The 15,309-nt window shown below is 37.1% G+C and overlaps 1 protein-coding gene across 1 annotated transcript in view; it reads left to right on the plus strand.

Annotated features, from left to right (window-relative positions):
• The first annotated feature begins 694 nt into the window (after window positions 1-694).
• Window positions 695-15,309, plus strand: part of ptprna (protein tyrosine phosphatase receptor type Na) — a 32,719-nt gene continuing 18,104 nt past the window's right edge. Inside the window, exons 1-6 of the mRNA XM_082175803.1 lie at window positions 695-1,111; window positions 4,767-4,817; window positions 9,727-9,837; window positions 12,687-12,780; window positions 14,662-14,815; window positions 14,907-15,216. Coding sequence (XP_082031929.1) covers window positions 1,036-1,111; window positions 4,767-4,817; window positions 9,727-9,837; window positions 12,687-12,780; window positions 14,662-14,815; window positions 14,907-15,216 — 796 coding nt within the window. The 5' untranslated portion in view covers window positions 695-1,035. The remainder of the gene's footprint in view (window positions 1,112-4,766; window positions 4,818-9,726; window positions 9,838-12,686; window positions 12,781-14,661; window positions 14,816-14,906; window positions 15,217-15,309) is intronic.

A 15,309-nucleotide genomic window follows, 5' to 3' on the forward strand; every position in this document is an offset into this window, starting at 1 on the left:
TGTAGAAGATGGTGATGTATATAAATGACGATGACTGAGTATGACGTTGGTTTCATTTTATTTGGATTAACTAGCAATAAAAATGTTATAGATTCCTGAAACAATATGATTTTTGACTATTATGTTATGACTATTGATTAGGGTCAACCAGATTTCTCCATTGTTTTCATTTGTTTATTGTTAATTATCTCTTGTTAGCATTATTTCGACATTGCAAATGTGTTGTACTTAACCATAATTGTTGTCTTTTATTTTGATTTATCCTCTTCATGTGTATGTACATGATTATCCTTACTTCCTTTGGTTATCTGATTCTACATACTGAGGTTTTGTTGAAGCTTCTTGTTCTCCTGAAGGTGTTTTTATGGTTTCATCTATTTCATTTATTGATTATTAATAATATGACAAATGAAAGTGGAAAGGGAACATACAGTAAGTAGGCTACTGATTTGTCAGTTGTAAGCCTAATATACGACTTTGTGTATGTGTATGGATTTACCTTTAAGGAAAAATTCATTTGATACCCCTTCTTTCCTCAGTGATATGTGATGTCATTTTCTTTTTCTCCACAAGTTTCCTTGTGGGAGGAGGAAAACTATAACCAACAGAAGGATTCAGTCATCTTCTGCAGTCGCCGAAAATATTGTGAATGCTAAACAACAGACAGCCACACATCCTGCCCGCTCTTTATAGATGTCTGTTGGCCCCCTCCTTCCTTTTGCATGCAAGACTCTTCACAAATCTCCTGGGCTCCCTATGACGTAATTGCGGGTCCCCTCCACATCCGTGAAGAAAGATCGTGATTCCCGCTCCAGATCCGCACCACAAATTCTGTACATTCGTTACTGCCTCTGTATGTTTATTACTGCCTAAAACGAAAGCCTACAGTTAATGTGTCTTACCTGACGCGTCCATCACTTGTGCTACAAGCGTTTAGCACAAGCCTGCGGCACCGACAGACAAGATGTGGATTTAAATTCTTGACGGAGGGCGATAAAACAACGCGTGCTGACTTCAATCCCGTGGATAGTTAATATGATGCATCCACGAGTATGGAGAGCCCTGTTTTTGATGTCCGTATTCTGCCAGCTTGGAATGGCAGGCAAATACGGTAGGTTATGACAGCAGATGAGGAAAATCTTCGAGAAATATCTCGAAAAGAATTTCAGTTTCATTGTGCATAGACATTGTGCATTGGTGTGGTTTTTAAGGCCTATGACAATTACGATGTGGCCACATTTACTTATATACAGTACAACAAATGCTTCTATTCGTAGGAAGTTTAGTGAGTTATGTGACGCGTATGAGATGGTTTATGTGCCATTCTTTTAAAATCACTTTTGAGATTATTTGCATATTGTGCTTGGTCGTGAGAATATTTGCATATTGTGTTTGATCGTGTTTGCCTATACATTGTGATCACTTCTCCACCTAAATATGCATTAGAAGCGTTGTAGGCTTAAACTAAACTGTATTCAGCTTCGTTGCGCAACTGGTGGGAATGGACAGTATAGAGACAAGGAAGAGCGTTTCAGCACCATGGAGAGGGCCAATATTGATATTTGTTTATATAGCATCTATCCACTTTATGTTTCATCATAGGTTATTTAGGCTTTAAATCATCCGATATATATCATCCCCCTCTATCTAAGCATTATTCGGTTAAGAAAACTACTTTTTATTCTCCATCCCTGCTCTGACCAATAGAAATAACTCTTCTCTGTATCCTTGGCGACACGTCGACGACATTGGACGAGTGACCCATTTGCAAATATTTCTGTAATATATACTGCCATCTACTAAATCTTATACTATATTTTATATTTTCTAGTTGATTAACACACTCTCGAGTGCACTGTCGTAGTTTGCTTAATAAACGCCTTTTTTCTTAGGGTTGTTGTTGTTATTTAATTCATCCGTGCGTTACTATTGACATTTATGAATGGTAGAGCTCAACAGATTCTCACTAGCTACCCTTTGCACAGGCTGGTTAAGGCTTTAGTTGTGTGCAATTGAAATGCAGGATCAATTATTTATTTATATTTATTTTTTTCTATTAATCTCCTTTTTCTATAGCCTATTCATTGTGAATTTCATTATAAAATTGATAGCATTTGTTGCAGTCTTCGCAAGCATTAGTTTTGTCTCGTTCATCCTTACATTTCCTCTAATTTTCTATGGGCTGGTGTTGATTTTGAAACAGGGTCTTTGTCCATCATTCTTGCATTTGCCCACACCTTGTTTCATGAGTGTCTGATTGATATTTATTGTTGCCAAGTCCAATCATTATATTTTTGAGTTTTGTTTAAGACTGGAAAGAGGCTTAAACCAGAGGAATATAATTGTATATTAAAGAAAAATGGCACGTGTTGCCTTTGTGAAGATTATAGGAAAAACCTTGTAGAATTAGGTTTAGAGTCGACTTAAGGGTTTTTGATACTAATTTATACAGACAACTGATTGAAGTATTTTGTGCATTTATATTGCTTATTATCTTAACACAATTAATAATGATTATTCCAGTTTAAGAATATATACTTGCACTGTCTGAGACTAAAACCTGTCAATGGTTGGTGTTGTTAATTTTTTTTTTTATACAGGAATTCAGAGCACCTTTTTAATCATTAATCCGGTGTGAGTAAAACACGGTCATGGTGATTTTCACTGATGTGATAAGTAATCATTGGAAAGTGGAGAGGTTGACATCAAATTATTATTATTTTTTTCATTTCTAAGAGGTTTACCATCTGTCTGAGTCCATTTGCTCTACTGGAAAATAGCCATAGATAATACAAAAAACGTTACACATTTTACACAATCTAATTGTCATTGAGTGTATTGTTTCAAAAATAGCTCTTTAATGAAATTGTGTTGAGTAACCTTCACTCTTCATATATAGCGCTCATCAGTATTATGAGAGTGAAGAATTATGTTTTGAAGCTAACTTTTAAAAAAACACATTTTTGTATATATTTCCATTCCGAATGATTCAAAAACACCTCATGCTTTTTAATGCTCTACGTTAGTTTTTAGGCCACTTTACTTTATTCTCCGACAGCTTTATCAGTCTGACTCTTTATCTTTGTTTGTCCTGCTCGGTTCCCCTGACAGCAGTGCTGTTGGCCAGCCTGGCGATTCTCACACACACACACACACACACACACACACACACACACACACACACACACACACACACACACACACACACACTCACACGCTCAAGCATAGTCAGGTCATGCTCACTGGCAGTTATGTTGCCTTTTTATTTGATCAGCTGTGTTCAGCACATGCCCAGAGCTTCTTTCCTCATTCTATCTGCCCACACAGAGTTCTGCATCTTAGGGGAAAAACAAGCTACTCCAATCATAGGCCATCATGGATGAATGATTCTTGTCATTGATTCATCTTGATTCAATATTGTTTATACGCTTTCGGACTGTGTTTTTAAGCTCTAACACTTGTGCCAGAGTCAGCTTTGACAGGTTTGTTCATAGTCCCATGCTGAGATGAATGTGTTGGTGAAGGAAAGGTTACTTGAATACAGTCTTTTCTAAATCGGCACTGACAAAAATGCTTTGAAGTTTTGGGTAGATGTTAAATTTAAGGCCTGATTTACTAAAAAGGAAAATTTTCGTGGAACTGCAAATTCCCTAAAAGCGCTAAAGGGAGTGGATTATTCTGCTGGTGATTCTGACAATGCACAAAGGAAAGAACACAGAAGCAGCACATTTCCATAATGCAAATAATAATCGCAAACAAGCAGAGTCGATGATAATTAGGTGCGGGACAGTTTAAGCGCAATAAGACGTGAAAGAGAACTTAGTTTAATACTCACAGGACACACCGTCTGACAATCAGCTTTCTGTGTGCGTGCTTCGGATGTGTGCTTTCAGAAAACCATATCTGAAGTTTAGAATAATGTGTCTTTAAAACTAATGCAGATAATATACTTTCATGATGATGAAGAACTACAATGTCACATGAGCATGACCGAGATAGAGATGATAATCAAAACCAAACATATGTTTTAGTTTTTGGCAGGTATCAGAGGCACGAGCTGTAAAGGCACAGCCCTCTTCTGGAAAGCGGCGTTGGGAGCAAGTGCTCATTTGCCTTTAAAACTACATGCACAAAAACAGCATGCTTTTTCTTCCACTCAAAAATGGGAATTTACAACATGATATAATAAATTATCTGTGGGGTATTTTGAGCTGAAACTTAACAGGCAGATACTATTGACACCTGAGAATTATCTTACATCTTGTAAAATGGGGTATAATAGGTCCCCTTTAATGGCGCAAATACCAGTAATATTACTAGTAAGGGCAGTTTCACAAAGATGGTGTTTTTGCGGTTAAAAACACATGATGTAGGTCAGTGGAACTAAAAAAAAAAAAAAAGCGTTTTAGAATGTTCAATGCTGCAAAAGAATGCGAGCGCAACAGTTAAAGACACCCATCTAGTGCATGTTTACATTGAAAAACAATGGAGAAGCAACGCAGTGGAAAGGAAACACGCATTCTCACGTTGCATTATTTATTCAAATACCCATAAATCACATACATTTTGCTTCTGAAAGGGAAACTCCTATAAATTCATTCGTGAATTGAGTTTCCACACATTTTCATCGCAAATGTTTCACTGCAGAGGGTTTGCGCTGGCGCAAGTTTTTAGTAAATCTGGCCCTAAATGTTTTATTCTATTTTCAGTTGCTTTTTTTATATTTCTTATCTTTCCATCTGTCTTTTTTTCTCTCTTGCATGCAGGCTGTTTGTTTGAGAAGAGGCTGTGCTCTAGGGAGCAGTTCTGCTCTGATGGTGAGTATCACACTTCGGGGACAATATTTTATGTCGTCCACAGATACAGTAATTCTTTGAAGTTCAAAAACAAGGACTTGGTGCTATCTTCTGTGTCCTGTGTCTATTTCTTGCTCTTGATGATCTAATCGTGAGTTCCGGATCATCGCTTGACAGCACAGATCTGCTACATCCTGCTACAACGCAACAAGAGACGCATACACACAGCTAAATAATTTACGCAGCAGGAAATTTCACTCATTTTATATTAGTCAACAGTAACCAAGTTGGTGTGTTTTGGAGGAGGATGTTTACATTATTTGCGTCAGATATGCCTATAGATGTCCAAGATACAATAGGATTCATACGTCTGGGACCACTATAGAAAACTTTTATTAGTATTTTGCATTATTTCCTAATTTAATATGTGTACTTACTGAGTACTTACAATGTACTTACCTAAGAAAGTACTGGTAATATAAGGTAGCTACTGTAGGCTACATGGGTTAAGATTAGGTTTAGGGGTAGGTTCAGGGTTAGTAGTTATTACCCAATTTTTGTAATTGCTATAATAAGTAAATAGTATGTACATGTGGAACAGGACTGTAAAATAAAGTGCTACCCAATTTTTCATTAAAACTATTATTAGTAGTATAACAATTTGAATAAAAGGTTTAATGAATGAATTAAATGAATTTCAGAAGTAGTGCACTCTCATGAAGCTGTCACTGGGGCTGTATCCTTTTAAAAGGTACACATTTGTACCTCTAAAGGCTGCATATTAGTACCCCAAATGTACATATTAGTACCTTCTGAAAGGTGTCTCTTTTGCATTAATGACAGCAGCTTGAGCTGCACAAACTCCATGTTAAACCTGTAAACAAGCGGAAAACTTGATGTTCTTCAGCATGATTTGAGATATATCCAAAATGCATCTTGTGCCTCATGGAAACAAGAACATTTGACCATCTGTACAATGGAGTTCACAAAGTCATTGTCGGAAGTGTGCATTTTTTATTAGAAATAGTGTGGAATCCCAAATATGCAGCAAAAATGTAGCAAAATCCTAAACCTTTCTGTTAATTTGCAGGATTCAATCTTTTTTTTTATTTTTATAATGTGGTCTCAGACTTTTGAACTCCACTGTATGTAACATTTAGACGACGTTAGATGAAGTTATCAGTGCTGCTTATTGTACACTCTTAAAAATAATAGTTCCTTATTGGCAATGGTGGTTCCATGAAGAACCTTTAACATCCACAAAAGCTTTCTATTGCACAAAAGACCCTTTACAGTGGAATAAAGGCTCTTTAGATTATTAAAATCTTCTTCACACTCAAAAAAAAATAAAAAATAAAATAATTTTAAAAGCAATTCACTGAGGTTTGTTGTGGAACCCAGAATGGCTCTTCTGTTCAATTGCATCACTAAAAAAATAAAAAATAAAATAAAAATAAAAACCTTTTGGAAGCTTTATTTGTAAGAGTGTGTATCGGTATACCCATATCGCTTTTTGTGTTTTAATGCAATACCTGAAAATCCCAACTGGTATCATTCACATATCCCATCTGTGATTTTGTACTCCTCTCAGGGATTTACCTGTGTCTGTATTACCACAGCCATAAACCATAGTATTCTGTCACCTGCTCTTCTCTCTCTCCGTCAAGTCTCCCCCACCCCTGCTCCACGTCCCCTTGGTAACGGTGACATCATCAAGCCCATAGAAGCTGGGTGTACGCCCACACAATCAATGATGACTCACTACCCGGCGCTTACGCACACAATCACGTCTCATACGCACATACGCGCACATTATATACCCACACGGATACCTGCCAATTCAAAAGAGGTTTGCACAAACACAAGGAGCTCTTTCAAAGACTTGTGTTCGCAGTGACGGTTATCTGGGTCTTGGATAACTGTACACGGTCAAGGCTTCCGTGTTCCCAATCTTATAAAATGATGTAACATAGGTGTATAAATAATATATATATATTTTTTTTTTTTTTTTTGTGAAAAGCTGTTTGCTTTTTGCTGTTTGAAGGTTTTACACCTTCAAACACACATATTGACAGAGCTGGGTATATTACTTACAAAATGTAGTCAGTTACTGATTCAAAATTACATGACAAAAAATGTTGTTAGTAATGTAATCTAGGTTACTCATTTTAGGTAATATAATCTGACTAATTTAAGATTACTTTGGACCTAAATCGTTTATCACATTGACTTGAATAGAATAATCAGTTACACTTTATTTTAAGGTGTCATTGTTACAGTGTAATTATATATTTAAGTACTGAGTAATATTAATTAACCACATGTACTTACTATAGGATTAGGGTTTGGTTGAGGGTTAGTTGCATGTAGTTATGCATCATTTACTGTTATTACTATAGTAAGTGCATGTAACATGTAACAAGGACACTGTAAAATAAAGTGTTACCGAATAATCTTGTACCATATTGATGGTAAAACAAATACATTCCATTCTTTGTTTTCAACATGAACAGCATTAAATATTACATTACGTCAGGGATTCCCAGACTCAGGTTCATGATGTAAGTTTTATAAAAAGCTAATAGGTAATTAAATCACAAATGAAAAATTAAACATTTACTAAAAAAGATTTAAAAAAAATTATATTTGTTTACCTACATGTCATGTGACCATTAACCAACATCAGAGAACCGTGAACTGCATTTTATTATTATTATTTATTATTATTGACTTAATTTTATTAATGGCCTTTAAATAAATATATTATGGCAAAAAAAAGTTTACATTGGATGTAAATATGAAATTACGAGATTTTAATGTGTTTGAAAGACAAAAGCCTACCAAAGACATGGTTAAATGTCTCACTGAGTGATCAATGAATTATAAATAATAATTGACATTTTTCATTGAGAATAACATGTAATCATGTAATCAATAGAAAAGTAACTGTAGTCTGATTACAAGTATTTTAAAATGTAATATAATCTGATTACAAGAACTTCATTTTTGGAATCTGAATATGTAAGACAACATGTAATCAGACCCAGCACTGCAAATTCAAAGGCAGGTGTTCGTATTTAACTGAATATGTACAGAGACACTAATGAAAGAGAGAATAATATAGTTATTAACCTTTTATATAAGACACTCTGGATCCACCTGAAGTGTCTTTAATTATTATGTACTAATTAAATTAATCATTTGGTACTATGCACTTATTGTGTACATGTTTTTACACTCATATTTCAAAAAATACCCACATTGTAACCTACATCTGTAATTCATTTCTGTAATTACATCTATAATTACACTGTTGTCCCTTCTCTTACATACCACCAAACCTGTCTCTAACCTTACCCGTATCCCACCTCAATAGCATCAAAAGTGTTTTGCAATATAACATGAATACATACAACAAGTACATTGCACTTAAGCTTTTGTTATATGCAAGTATAGTTGTTAAAGACACCTAATATAAAGTGGGACCAAAACTCTATACTGTTTAATTTCTGTGGCAAAATGGGTTTAAACATAGACCTCGGGTATACGCTTGCAAAATAAAAAAGAGATATTCCCAAAGCCTTCACTTCATAGCTTGTTCTGTCATAACATAATAGGAATTTGGTCAAGAATAGATTCTAACAAACGTGTATGTTTTATATGTATATAGCCTCAAAATCCCGCACACTATCAATACTTGCATAAAGTATAAAAAAATATTTATTAGCAATGTTTCGGTCTCATGACCTTCATCAGGCATGGCCTATACAACATACTGTTCAAGCTCGATCACATTTAAAATGATATCATGACCAATCACTGTGGAGATCCATCAATTACCAATCACACTCAATGACTGAATACACTCCACATCATCATATACAAAAGCTAAACCGATGTTCTGTACTGTCAGCAATAGTGCAAAATAAAAATGCAGCAACCTTTAAAAAGTGTGTGTTATGAATAAATATATATTAATTGTGAGAGGCAATTTGGTAACACTTCACAATAAGGTCCCATTATACATTAGTTAATGCTTTAACTAACAATGAGCAATACAGGTGTTACAGTATTTATAAATCTTTGTTAATGTTAGTTTAAAAAAACATTCATTATAGTTGATGTTATTAGTTCAGATACATGAAATAATATACAACTTTTGATTTTAATAATGCATTAGTAAATGTTGAAATTAACATTAACTAAGATTTATAAATGCTTTAGAGGTGTAAAGTGTTAACTGATGATAAACCTATTGTTAAGTGTTACCAATAATTTTGTGTTTTCTTTCTTTTACTAAAGCGGCGCTGTGACATCAGTTCTCCTGGGTCACTTGTATTGCGATGTAATAATGTACTGTGTATTTCCATGCCCCAGGGCAACTGATCTATCGCCCCCATAGAGCTCTCACATCTCCGTCTGTGCTAGAAATAGCTGTGAGTCATATTCATGGACAGACTCGCTCAGAGATATAGAAAATGGCCGGGTTCATGTTTAGAGCTCATCTGCGTTAAGGGATCAAGGTCTTTTTTTAAACCGCACAACTGGAGGTTTAGTCAGGGATGAGTCAGTGGTGTATGTGTGGGATGTGAGTGTATGAAAGTGTGTGTGGAGTGGGTTGAATATGTTATGGGTGTTTGTTAGTCAGGAAACTGGCTCATTTTTCACGTATGGGTTATTTTGTCTGTGACATTTTAATATGCCTCTTAGTCACACTGTAATTTTTGTATGAGTGTTTAAGATGACGCTTAATTTTTTCGACATTGTTTATACTAACATTAGTAACTTTTAAACCTAACTTAGCTGAGAAGGCTCTATTTAAAAAAATAAATAAAAAATTTAATCAGAATATTGTGGAAATATATATATATATTTCAGATTTTCTCTTCAGTGTTCTAATCTGAATAATTTGTTTTTGTTTGTATTACAGACAAGATCTTTGGACAGTGTCGGAGCTCCAGACATGATCAGGTTCAGTACCAGATCTCTATTCCTGTTCTTCAGAGACTGCAGGAAGTGCTCAAAGAGTTAATGATTCAGGGTAAGCACACACACACACACACACACACACACACACACACACACAGAGGCAGAGAGAGAGAATCTATGTGCACACACAACTTTAATAACAAAAGACAAAAACACAGATTATCCAGACCGGGAAACAGCAAACAATCCACATGAACAGCAAAGAACAAGAACGTAATGGCATCCCCGACCGAACAGCATGAAAGCAAACAAAGACTAACGAATCATGCAGTTCAGAATATCAAGTTTTCCTGGAGCTCTGCGAAGCACGAATGACATTTACTCTCACAGTTGACATCCTGCGTTGAATCCAGTGAATAGTTGCTTTGTTGACTCTGGGTCATTTTAATTCATTAAATCTGAACAATTTTAAATGTTGGATAGTAATAATAATAATTTGTTACATTTATATAGCGCTTTTCTGGGTACTCAAAGCGCTTTACATAGAAGGGGGGGGGGGGGGGGGGATCTCCTCAACCCCCACCAATGTGCAGCATCCATCTGGAGATGCGACGGCAGCCATATTGCGCCAGAACGCCCACCACACACCAGCTTACTGGTGGAGAGGAGACAGATTGATGATGAAGCCAATCAGTATATGGGGATGATTAGGAGGCCATGATGGACAGGGGCCAATGGGCAAATTTGGCCAGGATGCCGAGGTTAAACCCCTACTCTTTTTTTTTCGAAGGACATCCTGGGATTTTTAATGACCACAGAGAGTCAGGTCCTCGGTTTAACGTCTCATCCGAAGGACGGTGCTCTTTGACAGTATAGTGTCCCCATCACTACACTGGGGCATTAGGACCCACACAGACCACAGGGTGAGCGCCCCCTGCTGGCCTCACTAACACCTCTTCCAGCTGTAACCTGGTTTTCTCAGGAGGTCTCCCATCCAGGTACTGACCAGGCTCAGCCCTGCTTAGCTTCAGTGGGCAACCAGTCTTGGGCTACAGGGTGATATGGATGCAACCATACCAGTATCGGTATCGAGCCCGATAAAGTGGTTCCCTATAGGAAGGCTGTACAGTAATCACATGAGCACAATCGCCAATAGCCTATTAAATTGAGTCCCTTTCGTGTCTTCTTGCGCTTGAACGGACAAATTCACCACAAAATGCCTGTATAGGCAAGTATCCTTGTGAAACATAGTCGATTATGTCTTAAGTGAATGCAAACGATTGAAAAGAAAATACGTAAGTAACAGCATGTTGGATAAGTGCAGCTCTTAAAGTGGCAGCAGCCTAATAAACCTATTGCTGTCTTTGTCCTCAATGTTAATCTAACAGCAAAAGAAAGAGAAAATGACTCACTGCCCTTGACTGGTTGAGCCCTGCTGGAGCAGCTCTAAATATTCACGGTGCTATTAAATTAAAGATAAAATATGATAGAGCAATAATACGAACAGTGAAAGTATAACAGTCGCTCCTACAATACATTTTAACAGGCATTAGACATTAAAATAACTGAAGGAAATATCTATTTGCTAAGCCAACTAATTTGATTAACATTCTCTTGGTTTATTTGCGCAATATTTTTAACAATTAAAAATGCAATGAAAATACAGGTAGCGGTACTTAGTATTGGCTAGTACTTAAAGGTGCAATGTGTGATTTTTAGCGGCATCTAGTGGTGAGATTTGCGAATTGCAACCGGTTAATAACTCGCGGCCTTTCCTTCAAATTGCAAACTCGAATGAGAAGCTACGGTGGCCGACGTAGGATCGGAAGATGTCGTCGTCTGAGTCAGCAGAGAGTAGCAAGTCAAGCAATGAGGTTTCTCTATATTATATTTTATAATAAATTATATTTACTTAATTATTCAGTAAAACCACATGTTATTGCTATTGTTATTTTTACTTGTTTATCATTGTGTTAGTCTTTTATTCACTGACTTTACCATAGCTTGTTTCCATGCTAGTTAGTATAAGTTAAGAGCATCAAAGCAGCTAACTTAGGTAAGGGGAAATAGCTAATGTTACGAAGTCCGAGGCGTCGTTCAGACAGCATGTTTTTCTCCACGTTTGCCGCGTCAGGGACAACCTGAGTATTTTGCTGCGTCTTTTTCTGCTGCTTCTCATTCAAGTTAGTGACGAAACGCGCTCTGTTCGCTGTCGGCTACGGTAGAAACATGACGTCTCAGTATGACGACCTTCATAGAAGGGGGTGGCCGCGGTTATGTAGATATAAATGACTCATTCTAAGGTAATAAAAACATAACGGTTCATTAAGTGAGGTCTTTATACACCACTGAAAACATAGTTATGGATCTTATATTGCATTTATGTCAATAGATCCTCAGAAATATCACACATTGCACCTTTAAAAAAAGTATCGGTATCGGACTTGTTTTGGAAAAAGTGGTATCGGTGCATCCCTACTGGATAGAAATAAAGGAAAGTTCATTTCTATCCAAATATTTTATAATGAAAAATCTTTTTAACATTTTACCTGAAATATCAGGATACATTAGCCTACAGTTTTTATTTTATTTTTTGGTACTGACAACCAACCACTTCCGACTTTTCAAATATTTAACACTTTATTGTTTTTCTGAATCCTTATATTACCAGTTTAAGAATAGACAGACTGTCATCTACTTCCATATCTAATGGAGTGTGTTATGCGCTGTGCAAGGTGTATCAAAAGTAATAATTTATTATAATATCAAACGAAATGATGAAGAAATTATACATTATACAAAGATTATACATTAGACTAAAGGAAAACAAATAAACCATTTCTGACCGGATTGAGTATCTGAGTTTTATCAGACTTGTTTTGAAGAAAAAATACGCTTACGATGCACACTAACAGGTGCGCGTGTCTGTAATGATGTGTGTGTTTGTGTGCATGTGGACAGGATTCTCCTGGCAGGATGAAATCACCCAGCGCATCATTGCTAAGGAGCTGAGCCGTATTCCTCACACACGCTCCCAAAAGATCCAGAATGCACAGTGAGTACCAGAAACAAATACAACTTTCAGTTTAAAGGAATAGTATCGTTTACTCCCCATTATGTCGTTCCAAAACCTGTATGACATTTCTTCAGTGCAACATTTTTTCTTCCTGGTAATTTTTTATTTTTTTGTGCAATTACAGTTAATGGATTCTGGAGCTCAAAATATCCATAAACGTATCATGAAAGTGCACTGTATTCTAAGTTGTTGTTTTAATTCATACAAGAGCTTTGTGAATATTGAATTGTTATTCACCTCCCTGGTTCAGTCAAGATGTACTTGAGGACCAGATCAGTCTGAATTTTTAATTCATTTTTCAGATCGTGTTTTAAACCTTATCAATCAATGTGTTTCAACAGAATATTTTATTCATCAATCACTACATCCCTCATGAATGTTCAAAGTAGAGCTTGCTTGGTCAAGATTTTCTTTTTAAAGATTTATTTTTGGTGTTTTTGCATTTATTGGGAGAAACTCAAACTCGAGGCCTTCGGTTCCAACAGATATCAAGAGCCGTGTTCGAAATCGCCTCCTATACCCTCATTCACTATTCCCTACATAACTCCACTAATATTATCCACTTGAAGGAGTGAATGAAAACGAGTGAGTGAATTCGGACACTGAGTGTGCCGGAAGGACTGCCACTTGTGCTTACTGTTTAATAATCATTTGAAACTTGGCAAACTGGCAGCTCCAGTAGTTGAAAATATCTTGAACTCTGTCATGGAAACTAACATGTATAAAACTTAAAGGAACATGCAGACTTTTTGGGATTTAAGCTTATTCACTGTATCCCCCAGAGTTAGATAAGTCCGTACATACCCTTCTCATCTCCGTGCGTGCCGTAACTCTGTCTGACGCACACACCGCTAGCCTAGCTTAGCACAAAGACTGTAGGTAAATGGCTCCAGCTAGCATACTGCTCCCAATAAGTGACAAAATAATGCCAACATTTTCCTATTTACATGTTGTGATTTGTATAGTCACAGCGTGTACAAATAACAAGGTCACATGAGACACAGCCATCTTCTATCTTCTATATCTTCTAACCGTATACATACTGGGAACTATATTCTCAGAAGGCGAAGCACTGCTACTTCTGCGGAGTGATTTACTCCAACTCTGAGCGAACTCTCTGCTCCTCACCATGGGGTTTCTCAGGTGCTGCGAGCAAAGATGGCTGTGGAAGTAGCAGTGCTTCGCCTTCTGAGAATATAGTTCCCAGTATGTATACGGTTAGAAGATGGCTGTGGTTTGTAAAATGGATGTATGGATGATTCAGCTGCGGGCGCCATCTTCTGGTCAGACGCGGGAGTTCATTCGGCAAGAGACTCTCACAGTGCATTATGGGTATTCTCTACCCGCTTAGTGTACATCAGTTGTACACTCATTATTGCGGTGCATTATGGGATTGAATGAGTGCACTCGATAACGTCAACTGTGGTTTCGGACACCACTACAAATGGCTGTTCCCTCAAATAGTGCCCTATTTAAGGGTATGGGGCGCGAATTCAGACACATCCAAGATTTTTTATAAATATGACTTATTACTGAAATATTGTTGTGTTTCTCACACAAAAGATTTCCAATATACTGCACGGACGTGTATGGTCTACTTATGATCCCTAAAAGATCCCTAATACTTTTATGGTGCTTTTGTATCCTTTTTGAGGCTTGAAAGGTCCAGTCTATTGTGTTTGTATAAAAAAATCATTCTTCAGAATTTCTCCTTTTGTGTTACACAGAAGAGAAAGCAATTTTTATATTACAACTATTCCTTTGAGTGTCTCCGGTAAAACCTGATTTCAGAGGTGTTGTCGGACCTCAGATGTTTGATCTCTGGTATTAGATTTTAATGCAACTGACTGAATTTTTCAGGCCGCCACAGCCTGCAGCTAAGAAGGTCTATTCCAGCTCGAACTCTGAGCCTGGTCCAGCTCAGAACTACATGGATTACATGGTCTTAGACCCCCACCAGTCCTCCTCTCTCCGGATGCAAGCCCTACCAATGGACCCATACTCATACCTACAAGTAAATCTGGCATAGAAAGTAGCATAGAAAACCAGATTTATGAGGGGAAAAAAATACTTTTTAGACTAATTTTCTCATTGTTCTCTAACAGGAGGACATGACCCATTCACTCCATCCTCACAGCAGCATGGGATACCAGCGACCACCCTCTCGAACTGGATCCCAGCAAAAAGACAGAGACCGTCAGCTCCTGGAAGATGCAGTGTCTCTCTACCTCTCCTCCGCACAACCCTTGTTCCGTCACAGGGGGGCAGCAGCCCTCCCTGCCGCTCCATACTATGAGGATCTAGATTTCCCTTTGGAATATGGAGAGGACTACACCCTACAGGAACAGCCCAGCTCAACCCAGCGCACCAACAAGAAACCCCCTCAGGACTACAGTTCTCTTGCCGGACTTGATGGTGAGTAGAGTACCTTTTTTGGGATGTGACATATAAATGTTAAGATGTGGTGATAGTAATCAATGCACTATTAAAATCAGCATGTGCCATTTT

This window comes from Leuciscus leuciscus (genome assembly GCF_965113295.1).
Source record: "Leuciscus leuciscus genome assembly, chromosome: 7".
In the NCBI taxonomy this organism is placed as follows: Eukaryota; Metazoa; Chordata; class Actinopteri; order Cypriniformes; family Leuciscidae; genus Leuciscus; species Leuciscus leuciscus.